Raw genomic sequence first — 15,423 nt, forward strand, 5'->3', positions numbered from 1 at the left:
GCCTTTGGCCCAGGGCGCGATCCTGGAGACCCGGATCGAATCCCACATCAGGCTCCTGGTGCATGGAGCCTGCTTCTCCCTCTGCCTGTGTCTCTGCCTCTCTCTCTCTCTCTCTGTGACTATCATAAATAAATAAAAATTAAAAAAAAAATAAAGGAAATAAGATGTTTTGAAACTGGAACAGGCATGTTTAAACTGGCCTAGGATAGGTTACTCAAGGAAGCCACAGACCTGATGTGCATAGAAGAGAGCTAAGCAGAAAAAAATGGGTCAAAATCGTTTCAGCAGACAGACCTGCCAATGAAAAGGCCTTAAGATATCAAGAAGAGATATGACTGGAGCAGACTGAGTTGGGAATTAACAGTGAAATGAAACCAATATAGAGGTGGGACCTGCTGGGGCTGGAGGCTGGGTTAGGGACTTGGATTTTTATTCCCCAAAGAGAAGAGGATGTTATCAAACAATTTTCAATAGAGGAACGAGGTGTTCAAACTACACTCTGAAAAAGGTTGTTCCAGCTATACCATGAAGAATAGATTGGAGGGGGACAAGAGGGATACCATGAGATAAGATGGCCTCTGTAGTTGAGATGAGTGTCAATCTATTTGTTGACTACTATTTGGGGAAAGTTTGTTAACCATCCTAACCTTCAGTGTTCTCATATATGTGATGGACATAATAAGAATACCTGAATTACCAGCACTCCCTTGAGGAGTGAGGTCATGAATATAAGGCTCTTACCATTGTCTCTGGTCTATAGCATGAACTATAATAAACTTGGTGGTGGGACACCTGGATGGCTCAGTGGTTGAGTGTCTGCCTTTGGCTCAGGTCATGATCCTGGGGTCCGGGGATTGAGTCCTGCATTGGGCTCCCTGCAGGGAGCCTGCTTCTCCCTCTGTCTATGTGTCTGTCTCTGTGTGTATGTGTCTCATGAATAAATAAAATATTTAAAATCAAAATAAAAAAAAAAAAACTTGGTGGTGACTTTGACTAGGGAGATGGCAATAGGGATGGAGGGTAGAAAGTTTAAATTTTTTGGAAGATAATATCCATAGGATATGGTAATTAGCTAGATGTAGAGGTAGAGGGATGTGAAGGACTCAAGGGTTTCCAGTTTTAGCAAACTACAGGATGCTCAGTTAAATTTAAATTTTAGATAATCATACATTTTAATATAAGCCAATATCACAGACTTTTACCAAAAAAAACCTCATTGTTTATCAGAAATTTAAATTTAACTGGCCATCTTGTACTTTGGCCACCTTTCCAAAGATGTCACAGGGTTTAGGCTGAGCAGCTGAATGAATGATGGTACTATTTGCTGGAATGGAGATATTGAAGGAGGACTGGTTTCTAATGGAAAGATCATGAAGTAGATTTTAAACATACTGAATTTTAGTTGTCTTGGAGATGCCCAGGTATAATGTAAATTATTTACTCAGCCCTTCTCTGTTTGTAACTGATACACTAGGTAAGAGCAGCTATGACCACATTTGTATTGGGAATTTGGAAGTGCTGTGATAGCATTCTGGTTTTAGGTGTAATTAACTATCTTTTAAAGAAAAGAATGGATGGGAAGGCTACATAAAAACTTTTCATTTCTTCTTTTCCAGGTTTTTATATTTCTCCAGGCAATGCCACTGGCTGCCTGCCATGTTCATGCCACAAAATGGGTGCAGTTCATCACATCTGTAATAGCCTAACTGGTCAGTGCATTTGCCAAGATGCTTCTGTTGCTGGGGAAAGTTGTGACCATTGTAGAGACCTTTACTTTGGATTTGATCCTCAGACTGGAAGGTAAACATTTGTAACAATATTTATTTATTTTTTTTTTAATTTTTATTTTGTAACAATATTTAAATATTTATATTGGATTATATTTGTAATTAATTTTTCTCCTAACAATGATTTATTTGTCAGTATTTTTTGTAAAAAGAAACATTGTCTTTCCTCCCTAGTTTGTTGGTATAATTTTGACTCTTTGATACCTGCATCATTGAACATAATAGTAATCTTTGAATATTTCCTAGAGTTCCAATGTATAGGTTGCTGTATGTTGACAGATAGCCCTAGTATTAAGGTCTGGGAATACTTAACTAGATAAAATCCTTTTCCCTCAAAGAACTTGCAATTTGGATGGATAAAGACAGGTAAAGAGATATTCATAGAAGTAAATGTGTGCACATGTGCACACACATACACAGTACAAGGGCTGGGATACGCAGCCTATGTGTGTAGAACCTTTATTTTACATGACCCCTGAATTTATTGCCTTTTTACAAAAAATGTATCCATTTCTGTTGTCCTGGCCTTTCAAATTTAGATTTAAATGCCAGCAGGAAAAAAAGAAAAAGAAAGAGAGACAGAGAGAAAAAAAAAAAAAAAGCAAAAAAAAAAAAAATCAGAAAAAGAAGACCAGCAGATGCAAACATATTTTTGAATTAAGTTATATGATTTTTTCCCTAGTGTGTAAAGTATATTTTGAAAGTAAATTACCCCCTTTTCAAAGTTACGCAGTCTTTAAAGTTTTATATCTCATTTCCTGTATATCTGTGGGCATTTATTTTCATGCATTTATGCTCATTGCTGTATTTTTGAAAATGTGCTGGAATACCAATTCCATGTGTGTTTTTTGGGTCTAGTCAGATTCTAAGTTTGTCTAGGGTTGGGACTATACCAGTGAATTCTTTGGAATTCCTATCCCTAAGCAACTAGTAATATGTTCTGTACACACCAATCAAAGCTGTTTCTCAATGTGTGTGTGTGTGTGTGTGTGTTTATAAATATAATTGCTAATTATTCAAGAGTTTGAGATTATCTGGGCTCTTTTCAACTCATTGTCCCCTGCTGCCTACCTTTTGGCTGTTACACTCTTCATTAACACCTCGATTAGAGTGTGGACAGGGTGACAGGGTAAATTATTGAAAAAGAACTCAAAACCAGTGCATCTGGCTTTCTACTAAAATCCAATGCGATTTAAAATCTTTAACATGACATTTAAAATATTTATTAAAATGATTATTTTTCTTATTAGACCTTTTTTATTTTTATTTTTTTATATACCTTTAAAAAGAAAAACAACATCCTGTTCCTCTTCTGTTACTATTGGAAGGAATATCATCTTGGTAGTCTGAGAGCATTACCACTCTTTTCCACAAATACTCAATCACTGTGAATGAGTATAGAAAACACATGATACAGTAAATGTTAAACAAAAACTATTATCTGTAATTCAGTAGTAAAGTTAGAACTGGTTACTGTACATACTGTCTCCTCTACATAATTTTTGTTGAAAGACCATCTCACAAATTCCCCAGTTGGAATTCTTAGGTTGGCTTGTTTCACTTCTGGCCACCTCTGTCTTTAGGTTTCTTACATTTTCCATAGTTTACCAGAGAAAGGACAGCCTGGGTGGCTCAGCGGTTTAGTGCAGCCTTCAGCCCAGGGCATGATCCTGGAGACCTGGGATCGAGTCCCACATCGGGTTCCCTGCATGGAACCTGCTTCTCCCTCTGCCTGTGTCCCTGCCTTTCTCTGTCTCTCTCATGAATAAATAAATAAAATCTTAAAAAAATAATTACCAGAGAAAAATATTTCCCCCAAATACTCTTGTCCTTGGAATACTCATGCACATCTATAATGTTTTGTGCCAACCTCTTTCCCATTTCCCTCCTACTGATCCTCCTCATTGTTCTTCCCAGTGTTACTAGTAAAACCACTGATGAATGGTAGAGAGATTTCTAATGGTCTGAGCTGTTTCACTTAAATTTAAGTGAATCCCGATTCCTCCATTACACTACTCATCTGCTCTTCGATGCTCTTACAGTCAAGCTGACCTTTATCCTGGTCTGCTTCCCTCTAATTTATGTACCCATCCCAGTCCCCACCCCAGTTGAATTCAGGATCAAGAATGATGTACAGAATAGTATGCTATCACCTATCACTCTGCAGTAGGACTCCTGAAAACTGGGACAGGACTGCCTGCATTAAAGACTGGATTTAAATGTTAACCTAAATTGATAAGGAAAATGGAGAGCCAAAACATAACAAAACAAAACAAAAAGCAAAAAAACTTCAAAAAACCAAAACCCATCATTAGAAGGTGCTGAGGTAGAAATCAGGAAGGCAGAACTCAGTAAGATACAAAGGAATGGGTGCAATTGGAGTCTAGGACAGAGCCAGAGTGTGAAAAGCCAGGTAGATCCAACGAGCAAAGATTCAGGGTAAGTATGGATTCAAAGCAAAAAGATTCATGAGAAATTTTATATAAATATAATTGAATATCTTTATGTATTAGTTGACTCCTCATTATATGAGTCAGATTAGGAACTACCTTTCAAAAATTACAAATTCTCCTCTGAAATAATACTACTTTTGTTCCATACTCATTGTTCTTATCTTCAGACTTCCAAGTTTCCATTCACTAAGAACTTGATCAGAGAGATGGTCTTTTTTCTTCTCACCTCTCATTGATTTAATTCCCATTCCAGCAAACAATTTTCATGAACATAACTGGGTATTGTTTTGTGTTTGTTTTTGTTTTATCACTCTGAACTTTTCCACTTCTCACATCTTCCTAATATCAGAAATGGTACTCTATGAACACATCATCTTTCCAATCCTCTTGTTTCCAAATTCCCTCATAGTTAAAAATATATTTTATTTAAATTCAATTTGCCAACATATAGTATAACAACACCCAGTGCTCATCTCAGTAGGTGCCCTCCTCAGTACCCGTCACCCAGTCACCCCATCCCCCAACCCACCTCCCTTTCTACAACACTTTGTGTCCTAGAGTTAGGAGTCTCCCATGGTTTGTCTTCCTCTCTAATTTTTCCCCCACTCAGTTTCCCTCCTTTCCTTTAAAGTCCCTTTCACTATTTCCTATATTCCACATATGAGTGAAACCACATGATAATTGTCTTTCTCCAATTGATTTATTTCATGCAGCATAATACCTTCCAGTTGCATCCATGTCAAAGCAAATTTTATATATATAAATAATTATATATAAAAATAATTATATATATGAATAATTATATATATAAAGTACATAATTATTATATATATAAAACATCTTTTTAATCTAAATGTGAGACAGGAATCCATGAAAATCCTAGAGGCAAATTCCCTCATAATTGACTCCCAACTTCTCTCAAAGCCCTCATCTGTTACCCCTACCTAATTCTCTTGATCAGTCCCATTTCTAACTTTCTCACCTTCTAGTCTGAGGCAAAACCACCTTAATCCCAACCCTCTTGAATAATCAGCTCCAAGAATGGTGACCCTGCTCCTGCTCCAAGCCTGGGAGGACTTGAAGACCATGTGTCTGTGCTGATTGGAACCACTGCCATGCATTTACTTCTCATCCTCTTGCCTTCTCTCCCCCTTTAAACTATTTCAGTCTCTTCAGGTTCTTGTCCTTGCAGCTAATCTTGTCCTCTGCTTCATAGACTAAATAGAACCAGACATAAATTTCTCCAGATTATCTTCTCTCCAGCTCCAATTGGTCTACATTGTTGCTCATTCCCGATATTAAATCTAGTCTTAGAAGAAAACAACATATAATTCTTAATGACATATTTCCTGTTCTTGATGTGTCCCCTTCCTATTTTTCTCCCCTTGCTCCCCAACCTGTGTCCCATTTACATCTTCTTCCCTCTGAACTTTGTTCCATAAAATCCTCCCCTTATTTTATCTTAAAATCTCTCCCCACTGGCTGTATCATAACTATCTATAAATATGTTCTTCATCCCCATCCTAAAGCCTCTTCTTTGGACTCTGCCCTGCCCTGTGAGCCCTGGGAGTTGGTCTCTACTCTTTAGCTATTTAATCAGTTACATTTACCAAGAGTAATCTTTTTCTTCTACATTTTTCCTACTTCTCATTCATTCCTCACTCACCAGATTTAGTGCAAGCATTAGCAGAACTTGCAAAATTTGGACAGCTAAGAGCTAGTTAGATGACTTAAAACACTCATCCGAGTGAAACAAAAGAAGATAGCCAGATAAAGTAAGTAAAAATGGCTTAAGGAGAAGATAACCTTAGAGAGAGGGGTTTCATTGGAGGAAGAAAGCGGGGGTCAGTGGGTCATCCAATGAGATGGTCTTACGAGATGCCTTGCAGGGTGATATGTGTCTCCCAACGTTAAGGAGACCAGTGGACTGATACATTTCTTAGACCTGGAAAATCTGAATGAGGAGAAACAATCTGTCAGGGAAGCAAGAGAGAGTGGTTTGATGATTTTATACTCCCAGAGTTTCTCAGGCAAGGAAAAGAGTATATTTGTCATGATTAGATAAGGTCTACAAGGAAGAGAGACAGCATGGGGTTGGTTATCTTAGCACCTGTACAAAGGGCCACCCAGAAGGTCAAAGGTGTACAAATAGAAAAAAAATGAGATTCTGGTAGACTACCAAATTAGTTAGCAACCATTTGGAATAGAGATGCATCTGATTTCTCTAAAGTTACAGGTGAGAGATATATAGTAGAGGGAGAGAAATAAAAGAAGGAATCACAAAAGTACCACCTCCAGTGGAGTCAGCTTTGTACACTGTGGGATCAGAGAAAGCAGCCTGCTTTGGGTTGCTAGTCCTGGGTGCTCTTACCCCTCCTCTGGCCAATGCATGAGAGAAGATGAAAGTAATAAAGAGAACAGTAATAGAACTCTATCTTCTCTGGTTGTAGACTTGCTGTTCTCATCACAACCGAGCTAAAAAAAAAGAGGAGAAGTCTGTTCTTTGAAATATCTCTTCTTTGAATAGTTTGAAGTTGTCGGCTAACATACTGGACTGGACAATTTATTATCTGAATTTAGCCTATTTTTTTCCTTTCAGCTTTATTGTGGTATAATTGACAAAAATTGTATATATTTAAGGTGTACAACTTGAAGTTTTGATATACATATATATTGTGAAATGATCACTGCGATCAAGCTAATTGACATATCCATCTTCTTATGTCATTGCTGTTTTCTTTGTGTGTGTGTGTGTGTGTGTGTGTGTGTGTGTGAGGTGAGGAATTTTTCCATGCCCCCAGCCCCTGGCAAAAAATTTCCTACTGTCTATTTTTGTGAAATTGACTTTTTCATTTTTTTTCTTAGATTTTCTTAGATTTTTCTTAGATATTTTTCTTAGATTTTTTTCTTAAATTTTACATGTAAGTGACACAATACAGTATTTATATTTCTGTCTGACTTATTTCATTTCACTTAGGATACTGTCTTCTAGGTTCATCCATGTTGTTGCAAATGTCAGGATTTTCTTCTTTCTCACAGCTGACTAAATTCCATTGTGTGTGTGCGTGCGCACGCGTGTGTGTGTGTGTGTGTGAGAGACACATCTTCTTTTTCCATCCTTTGATGGACATTTAATTTGTTTCCGTATCTTGACTGTTATGAATGATACTGCAGTGAACATGGAGGGTGTAGATATCTCCTCAAGATCCTGATTTTATTTCCTTAGATATATACCCAGAAGTGGGATCTTATCATAAAGTCCTCTTTCTAATTTGTTGAGGAACTTCTATGCTGTTTTCCATAATTTCTGAAACAATTTACATTCCCACCAGGAGTATACATGGGATCCCTTTTCTCCACATCCTTACCAATAACGTTTATCTTTTGTCTTTTTGATAATAGCTATCATAACAGGTGTGAGGTGATATCTCATGGTGGATTTGATTTGTATTTCCCTGGTGGGTAATGATGTTGAGCACCTTTTCAGGTAGCTGTTGGCCATTTGTAGGTCTCCTTTGGAGAAATGTCTATTATTTTCCTCTGCTCATTTTTAATTGGGTTTCTTCCTTTCTCTTACTCTTTCCTTCTTTCATTCTTCCATTCTTTCTGTCCATCTGTCCTTCTGTCTGTCTCCCTCCCTCCCTCCCTTCCTTTTTTCTTTCTTTCTTTTTTGGATATTGAATTGTATGAGTTTCTTATATATTTGGTATTAATTCCTTAATAGATGGTTTGCAGATATTTTCTCCCATTGTATAGGTTGTCTTTTCTATCTGTTGATTGTTTCCTTTGCTGTGTAGAAGCTTTTCCTTTCAATGAAATTCCATTCATCTATTTTTTATTTTCTTGTCTGTGCTTTTGATGTCATACCCAAAAAATCATTGCCCAGACCAGTATCAAGCAGCTTTTACCAATATTTTCTTCTAGTAGTTTTACAGCGTCCAGTCTTATTTTTGTCTTTAATCCATTTTGAATTGATTTGTGTATATTGCCTAAGGGTCCAGCTTCATTCTTATGCATATGAATATCCTTTTTCCCAACACCATTTATAGAAGAGACTGCTTTGCTCCCATTGTGTATACTTGGCACCCTTACTGAAGATGGGTTGATTATATATGGATTTATTTCTGGGCTTTTTCTTCTGCTCCATTAGTCTGTCTGTTTTTATATCAGTACCATACAGTTTTGATTAATGTAGCTTTGTAATATATTTTGCAATCAGGAAATGTGATGCCTCTAGCTTTGTTCTTGTTGCACCTGTGCTTTACAATCTAACTGGGGCACCTGGCTGGCTTGGTTGGTTGAACGTCTGACTCTTGATCTTGGCTTGAGTCTTGATCAGGGTTGTAAGTTTTAGCCCCACATTATGACTTCTGGTTTTTCAATGTATCAATTATCATCCTCTCTATTTCTTAAAATTAGCTCTTTCTTTGACCTCCAAAGTCATATCTCTGATTTATCTTCTCTTTTCCTGGTAACTCCTCTTTTAATCTGCTCCTTCAATTTGTGTATTTGTGCTTATGATTTCAGCCATTATATAACATTAACAGCTCTCCAGTATATCATCATCTGTTCGGCTCCCTGCCATGAGTTTAGACCTGTTGTTACCTATCTTTCTGAGGTTTAAATTTGCGTGTCTTTCATCCTTAACAAGCCAATATAGAATTAATTCTCCTTTTTTAAAAGATTTTATTTATTTATCAAGAGAAAGAGACAGACAGACAGACAGGGAAAGGGTGAAGCAGGCTCCATGCAGGGAGCCTGACGTGGGACTTGATCCTGGGACTCCAGGATCATGCCCTGGGCCAAAGGCAGGCGCTAAACTGCTGAGCCACCCAGGGATCCCCAAACTAATTCTCCTCTACAGTACTTTCCTCATTTCCTCCCCAAAATGAAAATAAAAGTCTCATGCCATCCTATGCCGTCATCATTGTGGTAAAGGGATAGATATAAATCTTAAAATTCAAGTCATACTACCCATATGTGAGTAGGGCTTAGGATTCTAACAGATTAGACAGGATTGGCTCTGATATTGAGCATAGGCTGCCACTAGAAAGAACTATTGGGAGTAAGAGCTACCACATATAATGTAGCTTCTCTGAAATGAATAGAAAGAATAAAGCTTCCTATGACCATTTGGAGCCCAAGGAAATCAGCAGGATTTGTCCTCTGCTAAGTCAGTCATATAGAATGCCTGTGCTTTGAGTTGACCCTTTTATTCCACTGATGAGTTCGGCTGTGTCTTTTCACTTTAACGTTGATAATCATTACAGAGAAATCTTCTGGCACAGAAGGTCATAGAGAAAGATATTTCAAAATGTGACAATGAGAATTGCTTGAGTTTATACTTTTGCTCATCATTGAGAAGAGATAAAAATGGATTTTATTCTTTTTATGTTTTCCATTTCTTTCCTGAATGATATTGAAATCTCTTTGTTGACTTCTGGTTGTTATTGTGTGTATATACTAACACTGACTATTTTGAAAATGTACACAAAGATGACTAAAATTTATGAGATTCCATTTAGTAGAAGGAATTTTTTTTTGAAGGAAAAACTCACTTATAGTCTAAACATATACAGATGTACTGCATAGGAAAATAACTATTGGTGCCCTGATGACAAATTTTTTTAAAAAAGGAAGTCAATTAAAATCAATCAAATCTGTTTGACTTAGGTACTTTGGTAGGTACTTACAAATACAATTTTTTCCACCAATTTCCAAAATTATAAGCAGATTGTCAATATTGTTTATTATGCAAGGAGAAGATGCAAGTATCATTGTATCTCTTTTTTAATGATTTAGAAAATAAATTGACTTTCTCATCTGCTTTTTCCATTTATATTTTCAGGGGATCTTCTTTAACCCTCCATGAAGTTCACATATCACATCAGCTCTTCTCTGTGTTATTTTTATTGTACACAGTTATGTTTCCCATATATTTCCATTGGCTTATTTTCTAGACTTTTTGTATATTCCAAGTGCAAAATAAATAAAATAAGCCCTCACCCTAAACTGCAGCAACAACAGCAAAAATCCACCAAACACAACAATAACAAGCTGGAAAATCATTTGCCTGTTTTCATCCAAGTAGTTCGTTCTTCAAAAGTTACCTATCACAAAAAGGGGACATGTATTTTAAAAAGCTGATCCAAGTGCAAAAATCACTCTGTTTACCTCTGACATATAAAGCAAACATGATTTAATCAGTATCGAAAACAATGAAGCAAAAAAAGTCTGCCCACTGGAAAATCAATAAAGCAAAAAAAAAAAAAGTATATCGTATTTGTCTAAACCAAAAACAATGAGACAAAAATGGGCCACATTCAATTCATCTCAGTGGGTAGTTGAGACCCATATTTGACACACTGTATATCCTGGTGCTGTCCTCAACTTGACCTGTAAGTACAGTTCCTCCTTCCCATGGCCAAGCCTGTTCTAGTTCATCTGGTGTACCACTGTTTCTCTAACATACCACCCACACATCACAGTCCCATAAAGTTTATCCTCCAGTGACTTCTTCTCTCTGTATTAATTAGTTGTATTTTGTCTTTCTTAAGCCTTAAGGAGCTAGGAACTAAAAGTATCACTAGTGGTCTCCTACCAGCTGACATGCCCTGAACTGTAATTTTTTAAGATAGTAGGAAATTGGAATCTGGACTGGCCAGAGAATCTAAAGGCTTAGACTCCTAAAATATACAATAAAGTAAAATTCTTCTATGACCACATTATTTTTGGGTTTTCTGTAAACATTCTCCATTTGAACACTGAATTATAGATCTGGTCTGTTAATCATTTCACGTGCATATTACCAGTTGATCTCAATTGGTCTTTCTTTGAGAACCAGATCAATGACTTCAAATGAAAGCAGATAATATACTTGTCAACTTATATCTGTGCATGGTGTAGAGTAGGAATATTGGGGAAAGTGCCTCAGATTCATGCTCCACAGTGACTCTTCGTTAAACAGCTGGCTATTATCTGGGGTGATGGGATGTAAAAGGGCCATAAACCTCTCGTCGTCTAGCAATCTAGCCATACCACAAAGTAGTGACAGAGTTCCCTGAGAGAGAGCAGAAGTGTGCCAGGACCCTTGAGGCCTGCACTCAAGACCATCACATTGTTACCATGGTCTTAGTCTATTGCTCAAAGCAAGTCACAAACCAGCCCATATTCAGGAGTGGAAAAATAGATTCTGCTTTTGGATAATGGAATTGTGTAGTTGGTTTAAAGGGCCTGCATAAAGAGAGGGGGGAAGAATTGTGATCATTTTTACAATCTTCCATGATCACCACACAGTGTATTCTTCTTTCATATAGATTCTTTATTATTCTCTAAGAAATACTTGTTTTTATAAATTAGTAGCATAGTGTGATGTAATAGAATTAGCTCAGTGTTGGGCATCAGGATATCTGGGTTCCAGTTATGACTTCTCCACTTGACCAGGCATATTAGTTTCCTATTACTACTATAATAAATTACTACAAATGTAGTAGCGTAAAACAATGTGAATCTATTCTCTCACAGTTCTGGAGGTCAGAGGTCCCAAATTAACTTTTTCTGGGCTAAACTCAAAGGGGTCAGCAGGCCCATGTTTCTTTTGACTACTCTGGGAGAAAATCCATTTCTTTGCTTTTTCCAGTTTGAGAGGCCACCTACATTCCTTAGCTCATGGCTCCATCTTCATGTTCAAAACCAGCAGAGTCATATTTTCTCTCTTTTCTGACCTCTGCTTAGGTTCTTCCAACTTTTCACTCTGACTCTCACCTTCCTGCCTCTTCCTTGTGATTACACTGGGAACTTTTGGGTAATCTGGAATAATTTCTCCAATCTCAGAATTCTTAACCTAATACCATCTACAAATTCCTTTTGCCAAGTAAGATGTAACATATTCACAAGTTCCAAATATTAAGACTCGGACATTGTTGAACAGTCATAATTCAACCTACTGTACTAGAGTTCAGCCAACTATGGCCTGCAGGCCAGATCTGACCTTCCATTTGTTTGTGGGTATAAAGTTTTATTAGAACACAGCAATATTCATTCTTCATATATTATCTATGATTGCATTCATACTGCTATAGCAACAGAGGCCCGAAATGGCCTGATGGCCCAAAAAGCTTAAAATATTTACTGCCTGTTCCTTTATACATAAAGATTGCTAACCCTGTAACCAGATTCACTGTCACCTTGGGCACATTACTTATTTTCACTAAGCATAATAAAATCATAACTTTTTAGACTTGGAAAGAACCTTAAAGTAATTTTGGTTAGACTCTGCCCTGTACACCTTTTCAGAATAACTGGTTACTCAGCTTCTGCTTGAAAACATGGAACTAAAGAGAACCTCTCTGCCTCATGAAACAACTCATGTGTGTTTCAGACCACTCTAATTCTGAGAAAGATCATTTCATCCCTGTAATTTCTTTAGCCTAGTTTTACTTCTGCTTTCTGGGACCATAGAGAATAAGTATAATCTCTCTTCTACCTGAAGAATTCGAATCACACCTCAAAGTTATTATGTTACTATAATGTGGAGGTTAAGGAAAGTGACGAGGGTTTCTTCTAGATGTAGACATGTGATATTGTTAATATCGTGACTTTTCTGAGATTTTATTTCTTTTAAATATTTGGTGACCAGTCTGTGGGATTAGGTGGGGTGTCAAAAAGGGGGAAAGTGGTAAGGATCTCAGGTGCAGAATCTTGCTAAACAACCCCTTCTCTAAATGACCAGGAATGCCACCTCTCTGGACTCAGATGTCATTGTTGCAAGAGAGTCATTGTGCAGATTTAATCCTGATGAGTCTCTATCTGTGCCTGGGAAGGCTTTGCTAGAGAGGGTGAACTGGGCACCCTTAACTCCTCCCTTCTAGATGAGATGATACCATTCTCACTTCCTCTCCAATAAGCCAATGTGTCTGGATTTCAGTTCACACAAGTAGAATCCCTAAACCCCAAATCCCTCTCCTATAATTCTAATTCCAGCTCTAACAGAATCCAATGCTCTTCATAGGCTGTGACAAAAAGAAACCTAAGAACCTCAGTGAGAGGCTTTTCTACTGCAGAGAGGAAATATAATCTTAACCAAGGGGAAACCAAACTCCTCTCTAAGGCACTGTAGCTCTCACGAGATCCTCAACAAGAGGACTGAACTGAGAATTCTTCTGGCCTAAGGGTGTCACAGCAGAGGCCAATCTTGCAGAAAGCGGTCCTTTCCCTGGAGGGAGAGGTTAGCTAGAGGGACAGCTAAGCTGATCATAAAGGGCTCAAAAGAGCTAAATTGTCCTCAGAGCTACATGTCACATTTGATTTATCTGTGATGTCCTATTCTGAGTCTAAAGCTTTCTTAGTGCTATAGTCATTCATTCGTTCAGTCAACAATATTTACTGAACTTTACTGTGTGTTAGTCTTTGTGCTAGTGACTAATGAGAGAACACTCTTGGTCCAATTTCTCCAATTCACCTTAAAGCCTCTTTCTTTTTTATTCATTAATAATAATTAATAATCCTTGTCTAAATTCCCTCAGCAATTTGAGATTTCTTCCTCATCCATTCTTTAGGTTGAACGGTTGTCCCCATCACCTACCTGTCAGTAAATTAGAAAACTGGAGGTAACTTCATGTCCTTCTTTGTTTCTCTTTTCAATTTGTCTACCTCATAGTACTGATTTTACTTACTCAACATAAGTAAATCTATCCCTCTCCTTCCCATTGTCCCTCACCATTGCCCTCACCATTGTCACCATTTCACCTAATCTAGCAATATCTTGCCCTTGCTTACCTATCCTGCTTGGTTGGCTCTGTTACTCCTCCCTATTCTGAATTTTTATCCAAAAATTTTGAATTGATTATACTTTCATACCTTCTCCTGATGTTTGTTTTCTCCCCTTCTGACTTGCCTGGCATATTCCTGCTCAGCTTTTCATATTCAGCCCAACCATCTTCTCCAAGATTCCTCCTCCTCTTCCTCTTCCTCTTCCTTTCCCTCCTCCTCCTCCTCCTCCTCCTTCTTTAAGATTTAGTTATTTATTTGAGGCAGGGAGGGGTAGAGGGAGAGAAAGAATCCTCAAGTAGAGTTCCCACTGAGCGCAGAGCCTGATGCGGGCCTTAATCCCGGGACCCCGAGATCATGACGTGAACCAAAATCAAGACTCAGACACTTAACCAACTGAGTTACCCAGGCACTCTCAAGATTCCTTTTTTTTTCCCTTTTCCTTTTTAAAGATTTTATTTATTTGTTTTAGAGAGAGAGAGAGAGAGAAAGAGAGAGAGAGAGAGAGAGAAAACACAAGCAGATGAAGGAAGAGGGACAAACAGACTCTGTGATGAGGACAGAGCCTGACGCAAGGCTCAATCTCAGGACCCTGAGATCATGACCTGAGCCGAAATCAAGAGTCGGGCACTCAACTGACTGAGCCACCTGGGCATCTCCCCTTGGGAATGGCTGTGCCATTCCCTGCCACCAGACTGGATAGTTGTCTTTCAACTATCAAATAGTCTATATACATCTTTATTAATGCTGTATTTTATATTCCTCACTACACTTTGAGTTCCTTGAAGACAGGGACAATTCTATCTTATCCCTTCTTATATCCTCAGTGTCTCTTATGGTCCTGAAACATAATTGGACCTCAGTGAATATCATTTATGTCAATCCGTGTATTTAAATACATTTGATGGTACTCATGAGTTGAGGTCCCAAATAGAAGAGAGGTGTTGAAAGAGAAATGTCAATAAAGTGATGTATATTCTGGAACATATCCTTAGACCTCCTGCAGATGATGAAGCTTCTGACAATGAAATGCATCATTGAAACACACTCCTTCATTAATAGTGATGTTTTGCAATAATAATAAGTAGGATAGCTCTTTCTCTTACTTATAATTGCACAACTGGACTAAGTTCCTGGAAAGGAAAATATATGAGATGTGTGATTTAAGAGACAGAAGCAAATTAACTTCTTTTCCATTGTACTCAGTAAACACTGAGCTACAAAGGGGCCCAAACAGAACTATAATAGCAGAGTGCTGGCAGAGATTAGCGATGCTTTACTCCTGTTTTGTTTACCATAATGAACTGGTCAATAAACATCACAAATTGTTTATCTATATAAATCTTGACAGATTACTCTTTATGAAATCCATTTAGCAAGTGAGGTTTTCCCATAAGGATGAAAAATGAAGATTT

At 37.6% G+C, this 15,423-nt stretch overlaps 1 protein-coding gene across 1 annotated transcript in view; it reads left to right on the top strand.

Annotated features, from left to right (window-relative positions):
* Positions 1-15,423, top strand: part of USH2A (usherin) — a 693,391-nt gene that overhangs the window by 145,603 nt on the left and 532,365 nt on the right. The window contains exon 13 of the mRNA XM_077886665.1: positions 1,617-1,800. Coding sequence (XP_077742791.1) covers positions 1,617-1,800 — 184 coding nt within the window. The remainder of the gene's footprint in view (positions 1-1,616; positions 1,801-15,423) is intronic.

Source organism: Canis aureus, chromosome 38 (genome assembly GCF_053574225.1).
Source record: "Canis aureus isolate CA01 chromosome 38, VMU_Caureus_v.1.0, whole genome shotgun sequence".
NCBI classification, from domain to species: Eukaryota; Metazoa; Chordata; class Mammalia; order Carnivora; family Canidae; genus Canis; species Canis aureus.